Source organism: Muscardinus avellanarius, assembly GCF_963383645.1.
Source record: "Muscardinus avellanarius genome assembly, chromosome: 20".
NCBI lineage: Eukaryota > Metazoa > Chordata > Mammalia > Rodentia > Gliridae > Muscardinus > Muscardinus avellanarius.
Genome location: NC_137806.1, coordinates 24222428 through 24237655, shown reverse-complemented (window position 1 = coordinate 24237655; position 15228 = coordinate 24222428). Strand labels below are relative to the sequence as shown.

Genomic DNA, 15228 nt, shown 5'->3' with positions numbered 1-15228 from the left:
CAGCGCGTGCGCAGTGAGGCCCGTCTGCCCGACCTTCAGCAAGGCCAGCACCACCATGTTCTCCCGGGCGAGCGTCGCTGGGCTGTCGCCCTGGGCCTTGCAGCCGCAATGGTATGGCAGCTTGCGGGAGGATCGGGGAGATTGCAAGGGATGGGAAAGCTCTTTGGGCTGGGGAGGGGATGGGGTCGGCGTGTAGGGCCGACCCGGGTCGCAGGGCCGAGTTGGGCCCGGGTCCTGCGGGCGCCCTGCAGCTGGGGCGGCGGAAGCAGCTGCGGGGCGGGAAGGGCCGGATCGAGGATCCCGGCGAGCAAGGTCACGCCACGGCCCCAGAGGCCAGGAGGGCCCTCTGGGACCTCACGACTGAGACCTTGGACCCAGTTGGTGTCGGGGCGGTCTTGAGCTCATTCAGCCCAAAAATACTTTCTCTTCCGCTACGTACCAGTCACTGAGTCCCGGGAAGGCTTAAGCAGGACCTGCAGTGTTAAGGGGGGACCCGAGAAAAAGCCGAGGGGAAGGTTAAGTTGTGCTTTGTGTCCTTGGCGCCCTGGGAAACACCCCAGCGCTGAGCAGAGTGACCCTTTAAGATCTGAGCGGCTCAGGGCGCACATTTGTCACATAAGGGACCTCGTGGGCTCGTGGTCTTCATGCAGAAGGAACTTTGAAGGTCTGTTGGCCAGAAGGGACAGGCACCTAGCACCACCCTCAAACCATATGCCAAAGCGGTAGCCCTGCAAGGTCATGGAATTGTACCCAGGTCCTAGGAGGAGGCGGTAGATGGGTTTTAAGGGTCATTTGTTAACTGCCATGCTGGTAAATGGGGCTGTCAGTTTCGACAATTTTCAACATTAATTTCCTGGAGCGAAAAGTATATATCAGAAGACCTAGGAAAAGCCAGATAAAACTTGGTTTCTGGTTGGCACTGTGTAATAGGATGAAATATATTGGAGCTAGACAGTCTGCAATAATTCTATACGTAGTGCTAAGACGATTGTTAGCTGTAGGCTCTGTCCTAGCAATTCCCTGGCTTTACAGTATGGGGGATTTCTGAGGAGCTGCAGCACTGAAACTAGATTCTTGTATCCTAAGTTACTTGAAGGAACTATAAAACATTAAGATAGATGGGTCTTTCATTAAACAAAGACTTTATAGCAATATACAACAGTGTCTGGGTAATGAGAAAACTATGTAAATTATCTACATAAAAGCTCTGGTGGATTAGCTTTGGAAGTAAATTATCTACATAAAAGCTCTGGTGGATTAGCTTTGGAAGCCAGAATATTTTTCTAATATTGAAAAAGAATACTGTGGGAATTGAGAAGTCACAGTAGTTGGATTCTCAGTTGTGCAGGTTGTCTCATTTGTTCCAGTGTTTGTCCTGCATCTTTTGGCACCACAGCAATGCTAAAATGTGGTGGGAACACACAGATAGAGCCTCTGGCTTCCTGGGACTGTTCCTGGCAGGCAGTGGTGCTCAGCAGATTTCAACTCCTCATCCGACGTTTCCATCTTGCAGCATATTGTTATCTATCAGTATTAGTAGACCCTTAAATAGTATCCAAGTTGATCTTTAAAAAAAATATCAAGAGAGGCTCGGTGGCATACACCTGTAATTCCAGCAGCTTCGGAACCTGAGGCAGGAGGATCCTAAGTTTGAGGCCAGTCTGGACAATAGGAAGACCCCGTCTCAAGATTAAAACGGGTGGAGAAGCGGGGCATGGAAGCACGGGCCTATGATCATGGTACTTGGAGCCCAAGACAGGAGGATTGCAGGTTCCAGATCAGCTGCGGCAACTTTCAACAACCTAGTGATACCCTGTTTCAAAACAAAAATAAAATAGCATGGATGAGGGTACAGCTCAGAGGTAGAAGGGCCCTGGATTCCAAAAAAAGAAGAGAAAGAAAAAAGAGAATTTCATGGAAGAATGCTCCTGGTGGTTTGATTCCCAGGACCACCATGGAAAAGAAAAGTTTCTGAAACAGCAAAATGTACAACTCTAGAAATAGCTTCTTATATGTCATGTGTAATATAATTTGAAGATATTTCAATAAAGAATGCTTTCAATAAGAGTTCTCAGTTGGGAAATACTACTATTAGGAACTTAAGTTGTAACCTCAGCTGGCAAATAAAGGGCATAGTCGTGACCTTTGGAGTGTGGTTCTCAGTGAGTAGGTGGTGAGTGTTCAGCAAGCACCTGCATTCCACCATGCAGAGCATGTTCTATCCTTTTGCTTTTCCCGTTCTCCTTCATTCTTGGTGCAAGGTGTCTTTCCCACATCTCTGCCCTTGCTCTTCCCATAGAGTTGCCTTTGGAATTTAGGAGCTAAAGCCATAATGTCTCACATTCCCGCAGAATTAATTTGGAGGAGGAGGAAAAATTCCTCGCTTTCACAGAATCACAAAGGGACATTTCCTTGGTTCCATTTTGGTTACTGGAAGCTTGTAGAAGGTATAGTTGGCTGGTGGTATAGCTTTTTTTTTTTTTTTAAGAAAGGATTTTGCGAAGAAGAGTTCCCTATCATTACTGTCTTCAACTATGGAGGAAATAGAATTCCCTAATACTCAATTTTTCTCTGAATCCAAACTGTTGTATGGTAGGGTATCAGTAACCATAGGCCAAACTATATGCACCAAAACCAAGAGGTGGCGTTTCAGGACTGGAAAGGCAGGCGGTCATCTGAGAATTGAGAGCACATTTGATGCTGAATGTAAAGGTGTGAGGCAGCAGAGTCTAGCAGAGCAGAGGGCGCTAGGGCCAGGCTGCAGGGTTTGCATCTCTGTGGGGAGGGTACTAAGGATTGAGCTCAGGACATTCATCTCTGAGCTACACCTCTTACCCTTTTACTTTTTGTTTTTTTCAAAAGGTCTTGCTAGGTTGCTGAGGGTCTTACTACATTGCTGAGGCTGACCTGTCTCGGTCTCCCAAGTACTGGGATTGCAGCCAGGCACCACCATGAGCTTGAATTTGATTCTTGACACTGCCGCCCGTCTGCCTTTGCCCCCTTGGGCAGATTACTTGTGTCTGTGCCGTTGGCTCCTCATCTTATGTGGAGGTGATAATCCTAATTGGGGTTAGTGTGAGGATTAGTGAGTATTTGCAAAATACCTAGGACCATGGGGAAAATGCTCATGTGGGTTCGATATATCAATTGACAAAAATGAAAACAAGGTGTTTTTATTTATTTATTTTGGTGGTACTAGGGATTGAACCTAGGGGCATTCTACTCTGAGCTACACCCCTATCCTGTTTTATTTTGAAACAGGCTCTCGCTAAGTTGCACAGGGCCTCTACGTAGCTGAGGCTGGCTACTTAACCTGTGATCCTCCTGACTCAGCCTCCCAAGTGCTGCGACTAAAAGTGTGTGCCACTATGCCTGCCTTGGAAACAAGTGTATAAATACAGTTTCTGTATAAAATATATAAGAAGGATATTCTTCCTGCCAAATGAGGAAAAGAAGAACACTCAGGGTAAGAAGCGTGAGGTGGTGGCTTTTTGATGTCAAGGCAGGTGATAGAATTTTACCTTGTGCTTGATTTCAGAATTAGACATAGTTCATACTTTTCCTTGAGAATTAGCCAAAGGAGCTGCTTCCTTAATGTTTATATTATACTAGCATTATGCACTCCTTAAAAATTTCTCCAACTGCAATCTGTGTGTGTGTGTGTGTGTGTGTGTGTGTGTGTGTGTGTGTGTGACTGGGAATTGAACCTAGAGGCGTTTTACCTCCAAGCTATACCCCCAGAATGATTTTATTTCTTACTTGGAAACAGAGTCTCTTCTAAATTGCTGAGGCCAGCTTTGAACCTGCAATTTTCCTGTCTCAGCCTCCCAACTACTGGGATTACATGTATGGGCCACCACACCTGGGTCAACTGCAATTTTTTGAGCAGTGGATTATTCCTGACTCCCCACTTTACTGATTTCAGGTCTTCTGACAATCCTATATGATCATGGTAGATACCGATGATCTACAATCCAGGTGAATCTTCATCCACTGCATTTGATACATTTCAGGTTTCTCAAAAAATCTCCTGAAGCTCTCTCAGGCCATGATGCGGTGTTTTGAGAACTTGAATGCCAAATCTCTGCAAAATTCAGTAGATGAAGCCATCCCTAAAGAGACTTCAAGCAGCTTTGTACAATTCACTAGTCAGATTGTACTTAAAAAATAAAGTAATGGTCATCTTTAGAGCAAAATGACAGCTAAACGTGAGAGTACTTCAAAACCCATGAAATCCTAGCATGTGTGCAGTGCAAAGAATCAAAGCTGATGGGTGTTTCCTCTTCATACCCCATTTGGAATAGTCGGGGAAACCACAACACGGTGTTGATCCAGATACAGCGTGGAAGTCAGCTGTGCTGCGAGCAGTGCTCTAATGAGAAACTTGTGTCCGTTAAGTTGAAGTGTGTGCCGAAAACCATAGGCCCAAATGTCATTTCTGACAGCCTATAAATTACAGAGAAAAGGCATCATTCTAAAAAAAGAAAGCCATCCAAAAATGCGGTTACTTTTCAGATGCCATTTGACTAATAGACCAGTCATTATGCCCAATAGTCTATGCCCTGAAATAAGAGGCTCAGCATTTTCCAGTTTTTATTGTTGTCTTTAGTACATCCGTTTCTACAACCAAACCTAATTTAAGCCGGATTAGTTGATTTTTTTTTTAAACTGTGTGTGTGTGTGTGTGTGTGTGTGTTACTAGGGGTGAAACCCAAGGGCTTTCTATCTCTAGGCTACACTCCCAGACCTATTTTTATATTTTATTGGAAATAGGGTCTCGCTAAGTAGCTGAGGCTGGCTTCGAACCTGTGTGATCCTCCTGCCTCAGCCCCTCAAGTACCGGAATTACAAGCGTGCACTACATTGCCTGGCCTTTTTAAAACCTTTTGATTTCGACCTTCCAGGCTTATTTTTATGCGCATAAACACATAATTGATACATTAGCACTGACTAAGTCTGTAGTTTGATAAAGCATCACTTTTAGTGCCATATGGAGTTTTTTCCCATGGGTTTTGAGGAATGCAGAATGACATAAGTCTACCATTAATCTATGGAACAACTCCATGCCCTAAAGATCCCTCCTCTCCTCTCTCCCCAAAGCCTTGGCCGTCACAGCTTTTTACTACTGCTGTAGTCTTTTGGGGCATGTAGTTAGAATTGTACAATATACAGGGCTGGGGACGTAGCTCAGTGGCAGAGCACTTGTCCAGCATGCAAAGCCTGGGTTTCATAGGCTATGCCTTTTTCAGGCTGTCTTCTTTCAGGTAGCAATATGCATTTAAGGTTTCTTCCGGCTTGATGGCTCTTACTCTTACTGCTACATAATATCGCATTGTATGGATATTACCGAGTTAGGTGTCTGGATGCCGAAGGGCATCAGTAAGTGAACACACAGGTAAGTTGCAGTTTTGCAGAGTCACCCATGATGCTGCTGTAAACTTGTGCGCGGGTTCAAGTTGGGTAAATACCTAGAAGCATGGTTTGGGGCATATGCTAAGACTACACTCAGCTTTGTAAGTAACTACGGACCCGCCCCGAGGGGGCCGCCCAGTGTGTGTCCACAGCGAACAGCTCCTCTTGCTCGCACCCTCCTCCTCCTCATCATCATCATTTGTTGTCAGGGTTTTCTTTTCCTCTTAAATCCATTCTTGTAGGTGTGTGGTGCTAGCTCATCTTTGTGATTTGCCGTTTCCTATAACATGCTACTGAGCTTCACTTTGTGTGCTAAATTATTTGAGTCTCCTGTTTTTATACTGCTGTGTTTTAAGAGTGTTTTAAGAGTATTATATTATATTATGGGTATTGACTCCCAGTCTGTGGTTCAACTCCATTCTCTTAACAGTATTTTTCACAAAGCCAAAGTGTGTGTTTTTTTGTTTTGTTTTGTTTATTTGTTTTTGGTGGTACTGGGGATGGAACCCAGGGGCATTCTACCTCTGAGCTACACCCTCAGGCCTACTTTTTTATTCTTTATTTTGAAACAGGGTCTCATTGAATTGCAAAGAGCCTCACTATTTGAGGCTGGCCACGAACTAGACCCTCCTGTCTCAGCCTCCCAAATGCTGGGAGTACACCTGCGCCACCATGCCAGCTTTTAAAGCCAAAGTAGTAGTGAGGCTCTCAGCAACTTAGTGAGACCCTGTTCCCAAATAAAATATAAAATAGGTCTGGGAGTGTAGCCCGGAGGTAGAAAGCCTCTGGGTTCCACCACCAGGACCACCAAAAAATAAATAAAAATTAATAATAATAATAATTCTTAATCTATCATGGATCATGCTTTTTCTGTATTATCTAAAACTCATTGCCAAAACCAAGGTATCTAGATTTTCCCCTATGGTATGTTCTGGAAGTTTTATAGTTTGGCGTTTTACGTGTTGACCTATGATCCGCTTTGAGTAGACATTTAATGTCTGTGTACATTAACCTTATATCCTGCAACCTTGCTAGAATGGCTTATTGATTCCAGGAGGGTGTTTTGCTGATTCTCTGGGATTTTCTCTAGAGACAATCATTAAGGTAGTTTTGCTTCTCCCTTCTCACTCCGTTTACCTTTTACTTTTCTTGACTTACGGCCTTTGCTATGACTTGAGTAAGTGGTGAAGGGAACATTGTTCCCTTCACAGTCTTAGGGGGAGTTCCCAGCTTCTCGCTGTTAATTGGGTTTCGTAGGTGTTCTTTGTCAGGTCGGGTGGTTCTCTCAGTTTTCTGAATGCTTTATTGCAGATGAGTGTCAGATTGTCAGATTGCTGTTTCTACAACTGTTGACTGGCTGCCTGCTTTTCTCTTTTGACCTGTTGATGTGTGGTAGATTATATTATTTAGGTTTTGAACACTGAATGAACTTTGTGTACCCAGAATAAGTTCTACTTGGTTATGATATATGATTCTTTTTACCAAGTTGCTGGATTTTATTTGTCAAGTATTTTTGCATCTATTCTTGAGAGATGTTAGTGTCTGATTGTCATTCCTTATAATGTCTTTATCAGGTTCAGTATTAGACTAATGCTTGCTTCCTGGAATTGGAGGGTGTTTTCTTCTGTTGTAATTCTGTGTGCTGTTGTTGGGTGGGTTTTTTGTTTACTTTGGTTTTTGTTTTAGCATCAATTGTCATATTTTCTGAGATATAGTTTTGAAATTCATATCATCTCTTAGAGCCCCTCTTCTTCCCATTGGACATTTCCACCCAGCCCCCCAATCGCTGTGTGTGTGTGGCACTGGGCATTGAACCCAGGACATTCTACCTCTAAGTGACACTCTCTGCCCTTTTTTTATTCTTTGTTTTGAAACAGACCTTGCTAGGTTGCTGAAAGTGTTGCTGTGTTGCAGAGGCTGTCCTGCAACCTGTGATCCTCCTGTCTCAGCCTCCCAAGTACTGGGATTACAGGCATGCGGCACCACGTCCAGCTCCCCTAATCTTATTAACAATAACTTCCAGTCAGGTCATTAAATTATAAGCCTTGGGTCAATTTGCTGTCTTCTTTCCATTAGGAATTTGTCAGTATGTCTGGTTTCCTCTTACATCACCCACACCCTTAGCCCAGAGTCTTGCTGTCTCTTTTCTGGAAGTTGCGCAGCCCATGTCTCCATATCGTGAATATTTGTTAGTATCCTAACCTCACTTCATCCTTGTCACTGTCTTATGAGCTGAACTGATCTGAGGGGTTACAACACTCCTCCCTATGACTACCTACACAATAGTTACACTGACTTACTTAATATTGAAAATGGTGAAGCTGGGCATGGTGGCGCTTTTAATCTCAGCATCTGGAAAGCTGAGACGGGAGGATCTTGGTTAGCAGACAGCCTAAGATACTACTTAGTGAGGCCCTTTGCAACTCAGTGAGACCTTGTTTCAAAATAAAGAGTAAAAAATCAGGCTGGGGGTGTAGCTCAGAGGTAGAATGTCTCTGGGTTCCATCCCTAGTACTGCAAAAAAATAAAATAAAATAAATAAATAAATAAATAAATAAATAATGTTTAAGGCTAGGTGTAGTGGCACACACCCATAATCTCAGTACTTGAGAGGCTGAGACAGGAGGATCGCAGGTTTGAAGCCAGCTTCAGCAACTTAGCTGTTTTGTGGGGGGGAGCTGAGGGTTTAGCTTGGAGGTAGAATGTCCCTGGGTTCAATCCCCAGTACCAAAAATAGGTAAATAAACAAAATGATGTTTAAACACAGCCTGTGCCTTCAACTTCCCCTGCCACATCCAGCCTATGACATTGTCTTCCAAAGCTACATCCTGTCCTGAGTGTCCATCTTTGTCTCTTTTATGCACAATTTTATTGATTCTTTAATCCTCTTGTGTAGCTTTGGCTGCCAACACAAGTACTTTGTATGGATTTAAAGACTTAAAGATAATATTTTATAACATACTGTCTTTGACTAACATTTCATTTAAATCTAATCATTTTTACTTTTCTGCTTTGGCACTTAACTACTAAAGACCACACATATTTGATTAAACTATGTGTATCTGAGTTTTCATGAATCTAGTCTATGATAAGAAAAATAATGTTTCTTGCTGTCAGAGACCATGTCCTATTATCTGTACATGGAACACTGTGTTTATTGATTTAAACTTTTTTAAAATTTTTTCTCTTTTTTGGTGCATTAGTGTCACATCCTAATGTAAATTGTGAGCAGTGACATACGGTGCATGCTCTTGGTGCCCCTCCTCCCCTTTTCCCAATACGGGGCACCCAGATTGACATTGTATATGTTTATTCAATAGAATCGAGTTGAAAAAGTTAAAAATCAGTTTTAAATAAATGTACTTCATACACCATACACGTGGACGCGTTAGGTTGTGTAATTGTTCCTAAGTATTATTTTTAGAGGTTGTTTTGCCTAAGCAAGTCAAAGGTTGCTTCTTAGATGACTGGTCTTGATTTTAAGTTTGGACAGCTTAACAAGAGGAGGGGCTTTGCTGTCTAGGAAGTCAGAGAAGCAAAGTTACGCAAGTGGGAATGGAGCCATCTGTGTATGCCATCGTGACTTGAGTGAAAACGTTAGGTTAGGGTTACGCCGTTTAAAATGAAGCTTTTGATAAGAGCTTGGTATCACTGTTGGGGCTTTAAATGCACAATATGTCTATTGATATATATTCATAGTCTTGTATTTAATAAGGTCTTATGGGGTACATAAGTAAATACGTTATCTCTGAAGGTTTTTCTTACATAGTGGAGCTATTTTTCAATACTGAGCTTATTTTTAAAACTTTTATTCTCAGGATTCAAGTTCGAAACATGGCGACTTTGAAAGATAGTAAGTATGCTGTTTTTCTTAGTTTATGAGTTAAGAAAAGCTAAATTCTGACAAATAAAAATATTTTGTAAAACACACCACATTAGCCCATTGTATATTGGTCAACATTGACAAAGTGAGTCTACATAACATGTGTGGGATATTGGACTTGTTTTAAGTATAAGGTGACTTGAGAAAGTCTTGTTCTAATTCTGTTGTATGTAGAATGATAAAATTAGAAAAAAAAATATTGTGTGTGTGTAAAATACAGACCACGTGGGTAAGGCCGTTTTAACGTACTTAACGTTTTAAGTGTATGGTGACTGTTCTCGCCGCTCTCTGTCTGTAGAGCCAGCCCACCATGCCCTTCTGTTAGCACCGTGGTAACACTGCCTGGCATAGAATCGCGCTACTTTATTGCTAGCCTGAGTGCTGATTATCCTACCTTGCATGGTAGAAAATTGTTTCAGTGAGCTCAGGAATGAAATTATGCTACAATGTCATTGTCTAACATAGCTCTTTGATTTTTCAGTTACCAGACGACTAAAGTCAATCAAAAACATCCAGAAAATCACCAAGTCCATGAAAATGGTGGCAGCAGCAAAGTATGCCCGCGCCGAGCGGGAGCTGAAGCCGGCCCGCGTGTACGGGACAGGGTCTCTGGGTAAGAGAGGCGAGCTGGGGAGGGCAGCTCAGCGTGCAGGGTCCCCGCTGATCGCAGGTGGCTTCTATCCTCAGATCATTCTGAGCACTTTACATGCACTCATTTTTCATGTACAGACCCTTTCCACGGACTCCTGGCAACCCCGCGAGGGGACGGTAGGGCAGACTGATGCTAAGTAACTCGCCCAAGTCACACGGGCAAGAAGCCTTTGTGTTTTCTCACCCAAGCCTGTGGATTAACCACTGTGTAACATGTGGGTGTATGTGTGTGGGGGGGGGTAAAATTATTTTAACCATGGCCTTCATGGAAACTTTTATTTATTTATCACATGACTTTCTTCCTACACTGCCTGCTGGGTGTAGTGGTCCGTGCCTGCAGTCCCAATACTTGGGAGGCTAAGACAGGAGGATCACAGGTTTGAGACCCATAAGTTAGGGAGGCCTTCAGCAACTTGGAGACCCTGTTGCAGTGGGATGTACCTCGGGTATAGATGCCTCAGTTCAACTCTCAGTACCGGGAGGGAGGGGGAGGAGAGAGATACTTTTAAAGAAGTATCCTCTGTACCCCTGGATCTTAAGAGTCGAGTATTTACTTCTCTCTGCCTTTGTGGGATGTTCCCAGGTGTTCATTTGTGATATTCACTGTCATATTTAAAGAGGAAATAGCAGTTGTCTTGAAGAGGTGGCTCTGAAAGTGCCCCTTGCAACTCCAGGGCCCAGCTCTCGGCCAGGCCGGCCTTCCCAAGGGCTGAGCGCAGGCCTGTTGGACACACGGACTCCCGACAGCCTTGCTGGTGTTTCCTGCCGCCCGCTGCTCTAGGAAGCCGCCGCGCTCCCACAGGTCGGCCTGTGGCGCGGTGTGGGGCCCCGTGGCCCCGTTCAGCTTCCTGCTGTTCTTGACTCAGCGCGCACCGGGACAGTGGTGTGTGCTTCCATCCCCTTTAACCTCCTCTCGACTTCATCTTGGAAGACTAGACAGAGCTGGTTAAAGTACTGCTGAAATAAGACAGCATTCACGACTTCAGTATCAGTAGTTCCTTATTATATGATCGCCTCAATAAATATTTGTTCCCTACTTTAGTTGTATGCTAGAAATTTGCATTCTGTAGAAGTCTGATCCCTAGATAAGTAGGTACCTCTGTAATTCTGTCCTCATTACACATTTTTAAATTGTACTGTGGATTTCTTTTAGTCAGTATTTAAGAAAACTGACGATCAGTTGAACTTTGGGAACCTTTCTTTTTTTTCTTGTCCTTTTGTTTTCTCAGTGTTTTTTTTTTTTTTTCCAACTAGGGACACTAGACCTCCAAGCTATATCCCCAATCCTCTTTAATTTTTATTTTGAAACAGGACATTAAGTTGCCAAATATCTCCCTAAATGGTTGAGGTTGGCCTTGAACCTGCAATCCTCCTAATCCTCCTGTCACAGCCTCCCAAGTACTGAGATTACAAGCATAATCGCACATCTCACTGTGCCCAAGAGAAACTTTTATTTTTGGTAGTACTACGGATGGAACCCAGGGGCTTTCCACCTCCAGGCTATACTCTCAGACCTATTTTTGATATTTTATTTGGGAACAGGCTCTAACCAAGCTGCTGAGAGCCTCACTAAGTAGCTAAAGCTGGCTTTGAACCTGAGTGATCCTCCTGTCTCGGTCTCCCAAGTACTGGGATTACAACCATGCACCACTATGCCCGGCGAGAAGCCTTTTTTATATAGATTTAAATCTTTCTAGTTTCTAGTTTGGTTTTAAATACAGTATATAAACACTTTTGATAATATTTTTTCAATTGCCACTTAAATGTAAATGCATATTTTGAAAATAGTACACTCTTGCAGAATTAGGAATTTTGCTTTATTTAGTATAAACTGCATATTAAAAAACCTGCTCCTCTCTTTTATTTTTAAGCTCTGTATGAAAAAGCAGACATTAAGCCACCTGAAGACAAGAAGAAGCACCTCCTAATAGGCGTGTCCTCGGACCGGGGGCTCTGTGGCGCGATTCATTCTTCAGTCGCAAAGCAGATGAAGAGCGAGGTGGCATCGCTCACGGCAGCTGGGAAGGAGGTGATGCTGGTTGGAGTTGGTGATAAGCTCAGGGGCATCCTTCACAGGTGAGCTCATGATTGAGGCCACGTGCTGTTCATGACCTGAAGGATGCAAGCGTGATAAACGCAAGTCCTTCACAGATTTCATCCACCCTTTCTGCTGTACTCAGGGGTTTATTTTTTATTATCTGAATGTACTGAATATATACTCTCCTGTTTTTCACTTGTATTTGGTTTATTTGGATCTGTAACCACACCAAAAATGAATGCAATGCATGAAGCTAACCAAGGAACCTAAGGAGGTGTCAGTCTAGAAATGCTAGAAAAGAATTGCCGGCTTGGTGGCACATACCTGTAACCCGGTACTTGGGAGGCTGAGACAGGAGGATCGCAGGTTCAAATCCAGCCTTGGCAACTTAGTGAGACCCTGTCTCAAAATGATAAAGAGAGATGGGGTTTAGCTCAGAGGTAGAATGCCCAAGTTCAATCTCTAGCACCAAAAAGAAAAGAAAAGAAAGGAATAATAGTTTATTAGGATTAGGAGGAGAGACTTAAAGACACAGAGAATATAAACACAAGGGCCAGGCATGGTGGTACAAGCCTGTAATCCCCGTACTTGTGAGGCTGCGGGAGGATTGTAGGTTCATGGCCGCCTCTGCAAGTTAGTGAGGCGCTGTTTCAAAATAAAAAATAAAATAGGGCTGGTGCTTACAAGTAGAATGCACCTGGGATCAATCCTCAGTCACACACACACACACACACACACACACACACACACACACACACACTGAAAGGAAGGGCTGATTTTTATTTCTTAGTTTGTGCAGGTGCTGAAGAAAAGGAGTAATGGTAATGTTAGGGAACCATCACCACCCACACCCAATAAACACTTGGTCCGGTGGTACTTTTTTCCTTGTACTCTATGTTCTTGCGACACAAGTATCCTATTAAGCCATCCCGTGTGATTCCTAGGACTCATTCTGACCAGTTTCTGGTGACATTCAAGGATGTGGGAAGAAAGCCCCCTACTTTTGGAGATGCGTCGGTCATTGCTCTTGAATTACTAAATTCTGGATACGAGTTTGATGAAGGCTCTATCATCTTTAATCGATTCAGGCAAGAAACATTTAGAATTCAAAGCTCCTTCCTGTATGTTTTGAAAGAACTACATGTCTGTGTCATTTAAAAGCTATTTTGAGACTTTTGTTTGCTTTTATGGTTTTTAGGTCTGTTATCTCTTACAAGACGGAAGAAAAGCCCATCTTTTCTCTTAATACCATTGCTAGTGCTGGTAAGTGGCTTTGACATGACGAGGAATTTTAGACTTGGAGTGGAGGCATCTGGACACCAAGGGGAGTGATCTCTGTCAGGGTGTCCTGTTGCCGCTGCAGCAGAATGATCTGGGCTTTGTACGGAGGAGCCCTGCTGGTGACCTCCGCGCACCTCACTCTAGGTGTGGTGTGGCGGCTCCCCCTCCATTCCTCCATGAGTTCAAATGGTGACTCTTGAAGGACCGCCCTGGGCGTGCGCTGTGGTCAGGACTGAGGAGCCTGCCTCGCGCTGGCTCTCCGTCCAGTGCCTGCCAAACTGCAGCACAACCAGAAGCTCCAGCAAAATCTGAGTAGTGGTCACAGCCAGTGACATGAGCCCACGCGACTCTTCTGTTAAAGTCATCATCCTAAGGCGATTCTGGAACTCTCCCATATATTTAGGAAGGTTTATCCTGTTTTTTCTAGGTTGGCACTTTCATATTTCCCAATAATTGACGGCCGAGTGGGGATTTTTATATCATTCTACACAGGGGTAATGAGGGAAGTAGTTTGTGTGTGTGGTGCTGGGGATTGAACTCAGACATCTACCTCCGAGTACCCAGCCCTATTTTATTTTTATTTTGAAACAGGGTCTCACTGTGTCTCTGAGAACCTCACCACTTTCTAAGGCTGTCTCTGAACCTGCTATTCTCCTGTCTCAGCTTCCCAAGTATTGGGATTCCAGGCATGTGCCATCACACCTGGCTGGGAGTAATTTTTTTATTGAAAAGATATTGAGTGCTTGCTGGCTTTTTGACTAACACTGTCAAAGATCCTATCGAGAGGATTTCAAAATCATGAAATTGTCGTTAATTTAAAAGTTAGCTTCTTAAGCCTCTTAAGTAGAATATAAAAAGCTTTGTTTACAAATTATATCTTGCTGAAAATAAGCTTTAATTTGTAGTGTGGAATAGATAACTTTCTCAAGCCTGTAATCCCAGTACTTGGGGGTCTGAGACAGGAGGACAGAAGGACAAAATGTCGCAGCCAGCCTCGGCAACTTAAGACACTGTCTCAAAATCTGAGAAGGGCTGGGGGCGTGGCTCAGTGGCAGGGTGCCCCTGAGTTCAGTCCCCAGGACCACACATACACACAAACACAAAATCACTTCTGCTCTGTAATCACAAAGGATTTATTCTAACAAGCTGCTTTTTGTTAAATCCGTTTTCTCTGTTTAACTTAAAAGAAACATCTCCCTTGGTTTAACAGAGAGCATGAGCATCTATGACGATATTGATGCTGATGTGCTGCAAAACTACCAGGAGTACAACCTGGCCAACATCATCTACTACTCGCTGAAGGAGTCCACCACCAGCGAGCAGAGTGCCCGGATGACGGCCATGGACAACGCCAGCAAGAACGCCTGTGAGTGCCGAGTGCATGCCGGGTGGCCTCGGGGACCTCGGCACAGTCCCCCCACTGAGAGACGCACGTTGCTTGATAAGGAGTAGCTTTGCAAGACCTGTGAAAGGTCGCCTCTGGATCTTCATAGGATTCTCTTTGAGAGGCCAGTTGGGAATCTCTTACTTTTCAATCAAGCAACAGAGGTCAATTAACAAACTGCTCTTTTCTTGTTTTAATTTTGTTGCTTAATCTTTTGTTTGTAGCTGAGATGATTGATAAGTTGACTTTGACGTTCAACCGTACCCGACAAGCTGTCATCACGAAAGAGTTGATTGAGATTATCTCTGGTGCTGCAGCTCTGTAAGTAATCATAGATGGCCGCATCCCGGCCGTCTCTCACCTCCCAGATCTGCCTGTTTAATCTGTGGATGCTTAAATGTTTGCTTGTTTGTTTCGTCTGTTAAAGTTGAAATAACTCATTCTACATCTTGTGTCTTTACACTTAAGCCCAGTGTTGGTACTGGACATCTGTTATCTCAATACTTGAGACAGGGTCACAGGTTCCAGGACAGCCTCAGCAAAGGGTGGGTTTTGCCGGGCGTGGTGGCGCACACTTGT

General features: G+C 43.8%; 1 protein-coding gene across 2 annotated transcripts; it reads left to right on the top strand.

Annotated features, from left to right (window-relative positions):
- Positions 1–55: 55 nt before the first annotated feature.
- ATP5F1C (ATP synthase F1 subunit gamma) lies at positions 56–14974 on the top strand (the record flags this gene model as incomplete). 2 transcript variants are annotated; one of them, XM_080717071.1, is made up of 8 exons in its annotated part: positions 56–111; positions 9231–9265; positions 9777–9908; positions 11818–12022; positions 12929–13072; positions 13183–13247; positions 14476–14631; positions 14874–14974. In XM_080717071.1, 8 exons carry the CDS (start codon positions 56–58, stop codon positions 14972–14974), a joined length of 894 nt encoding a protein of 297 aa, XP_080573197.1. The 2 variants fall into 2 exon arrangements, with proteins under 2 accessions (XP_080573197.1, XP_080573196.1); XM_080717070.1 differs by having other exon boundaries at positions 56–126.
- Between the last annotated feature and the right edge of the window lie 254 nt (positions 14975–15228).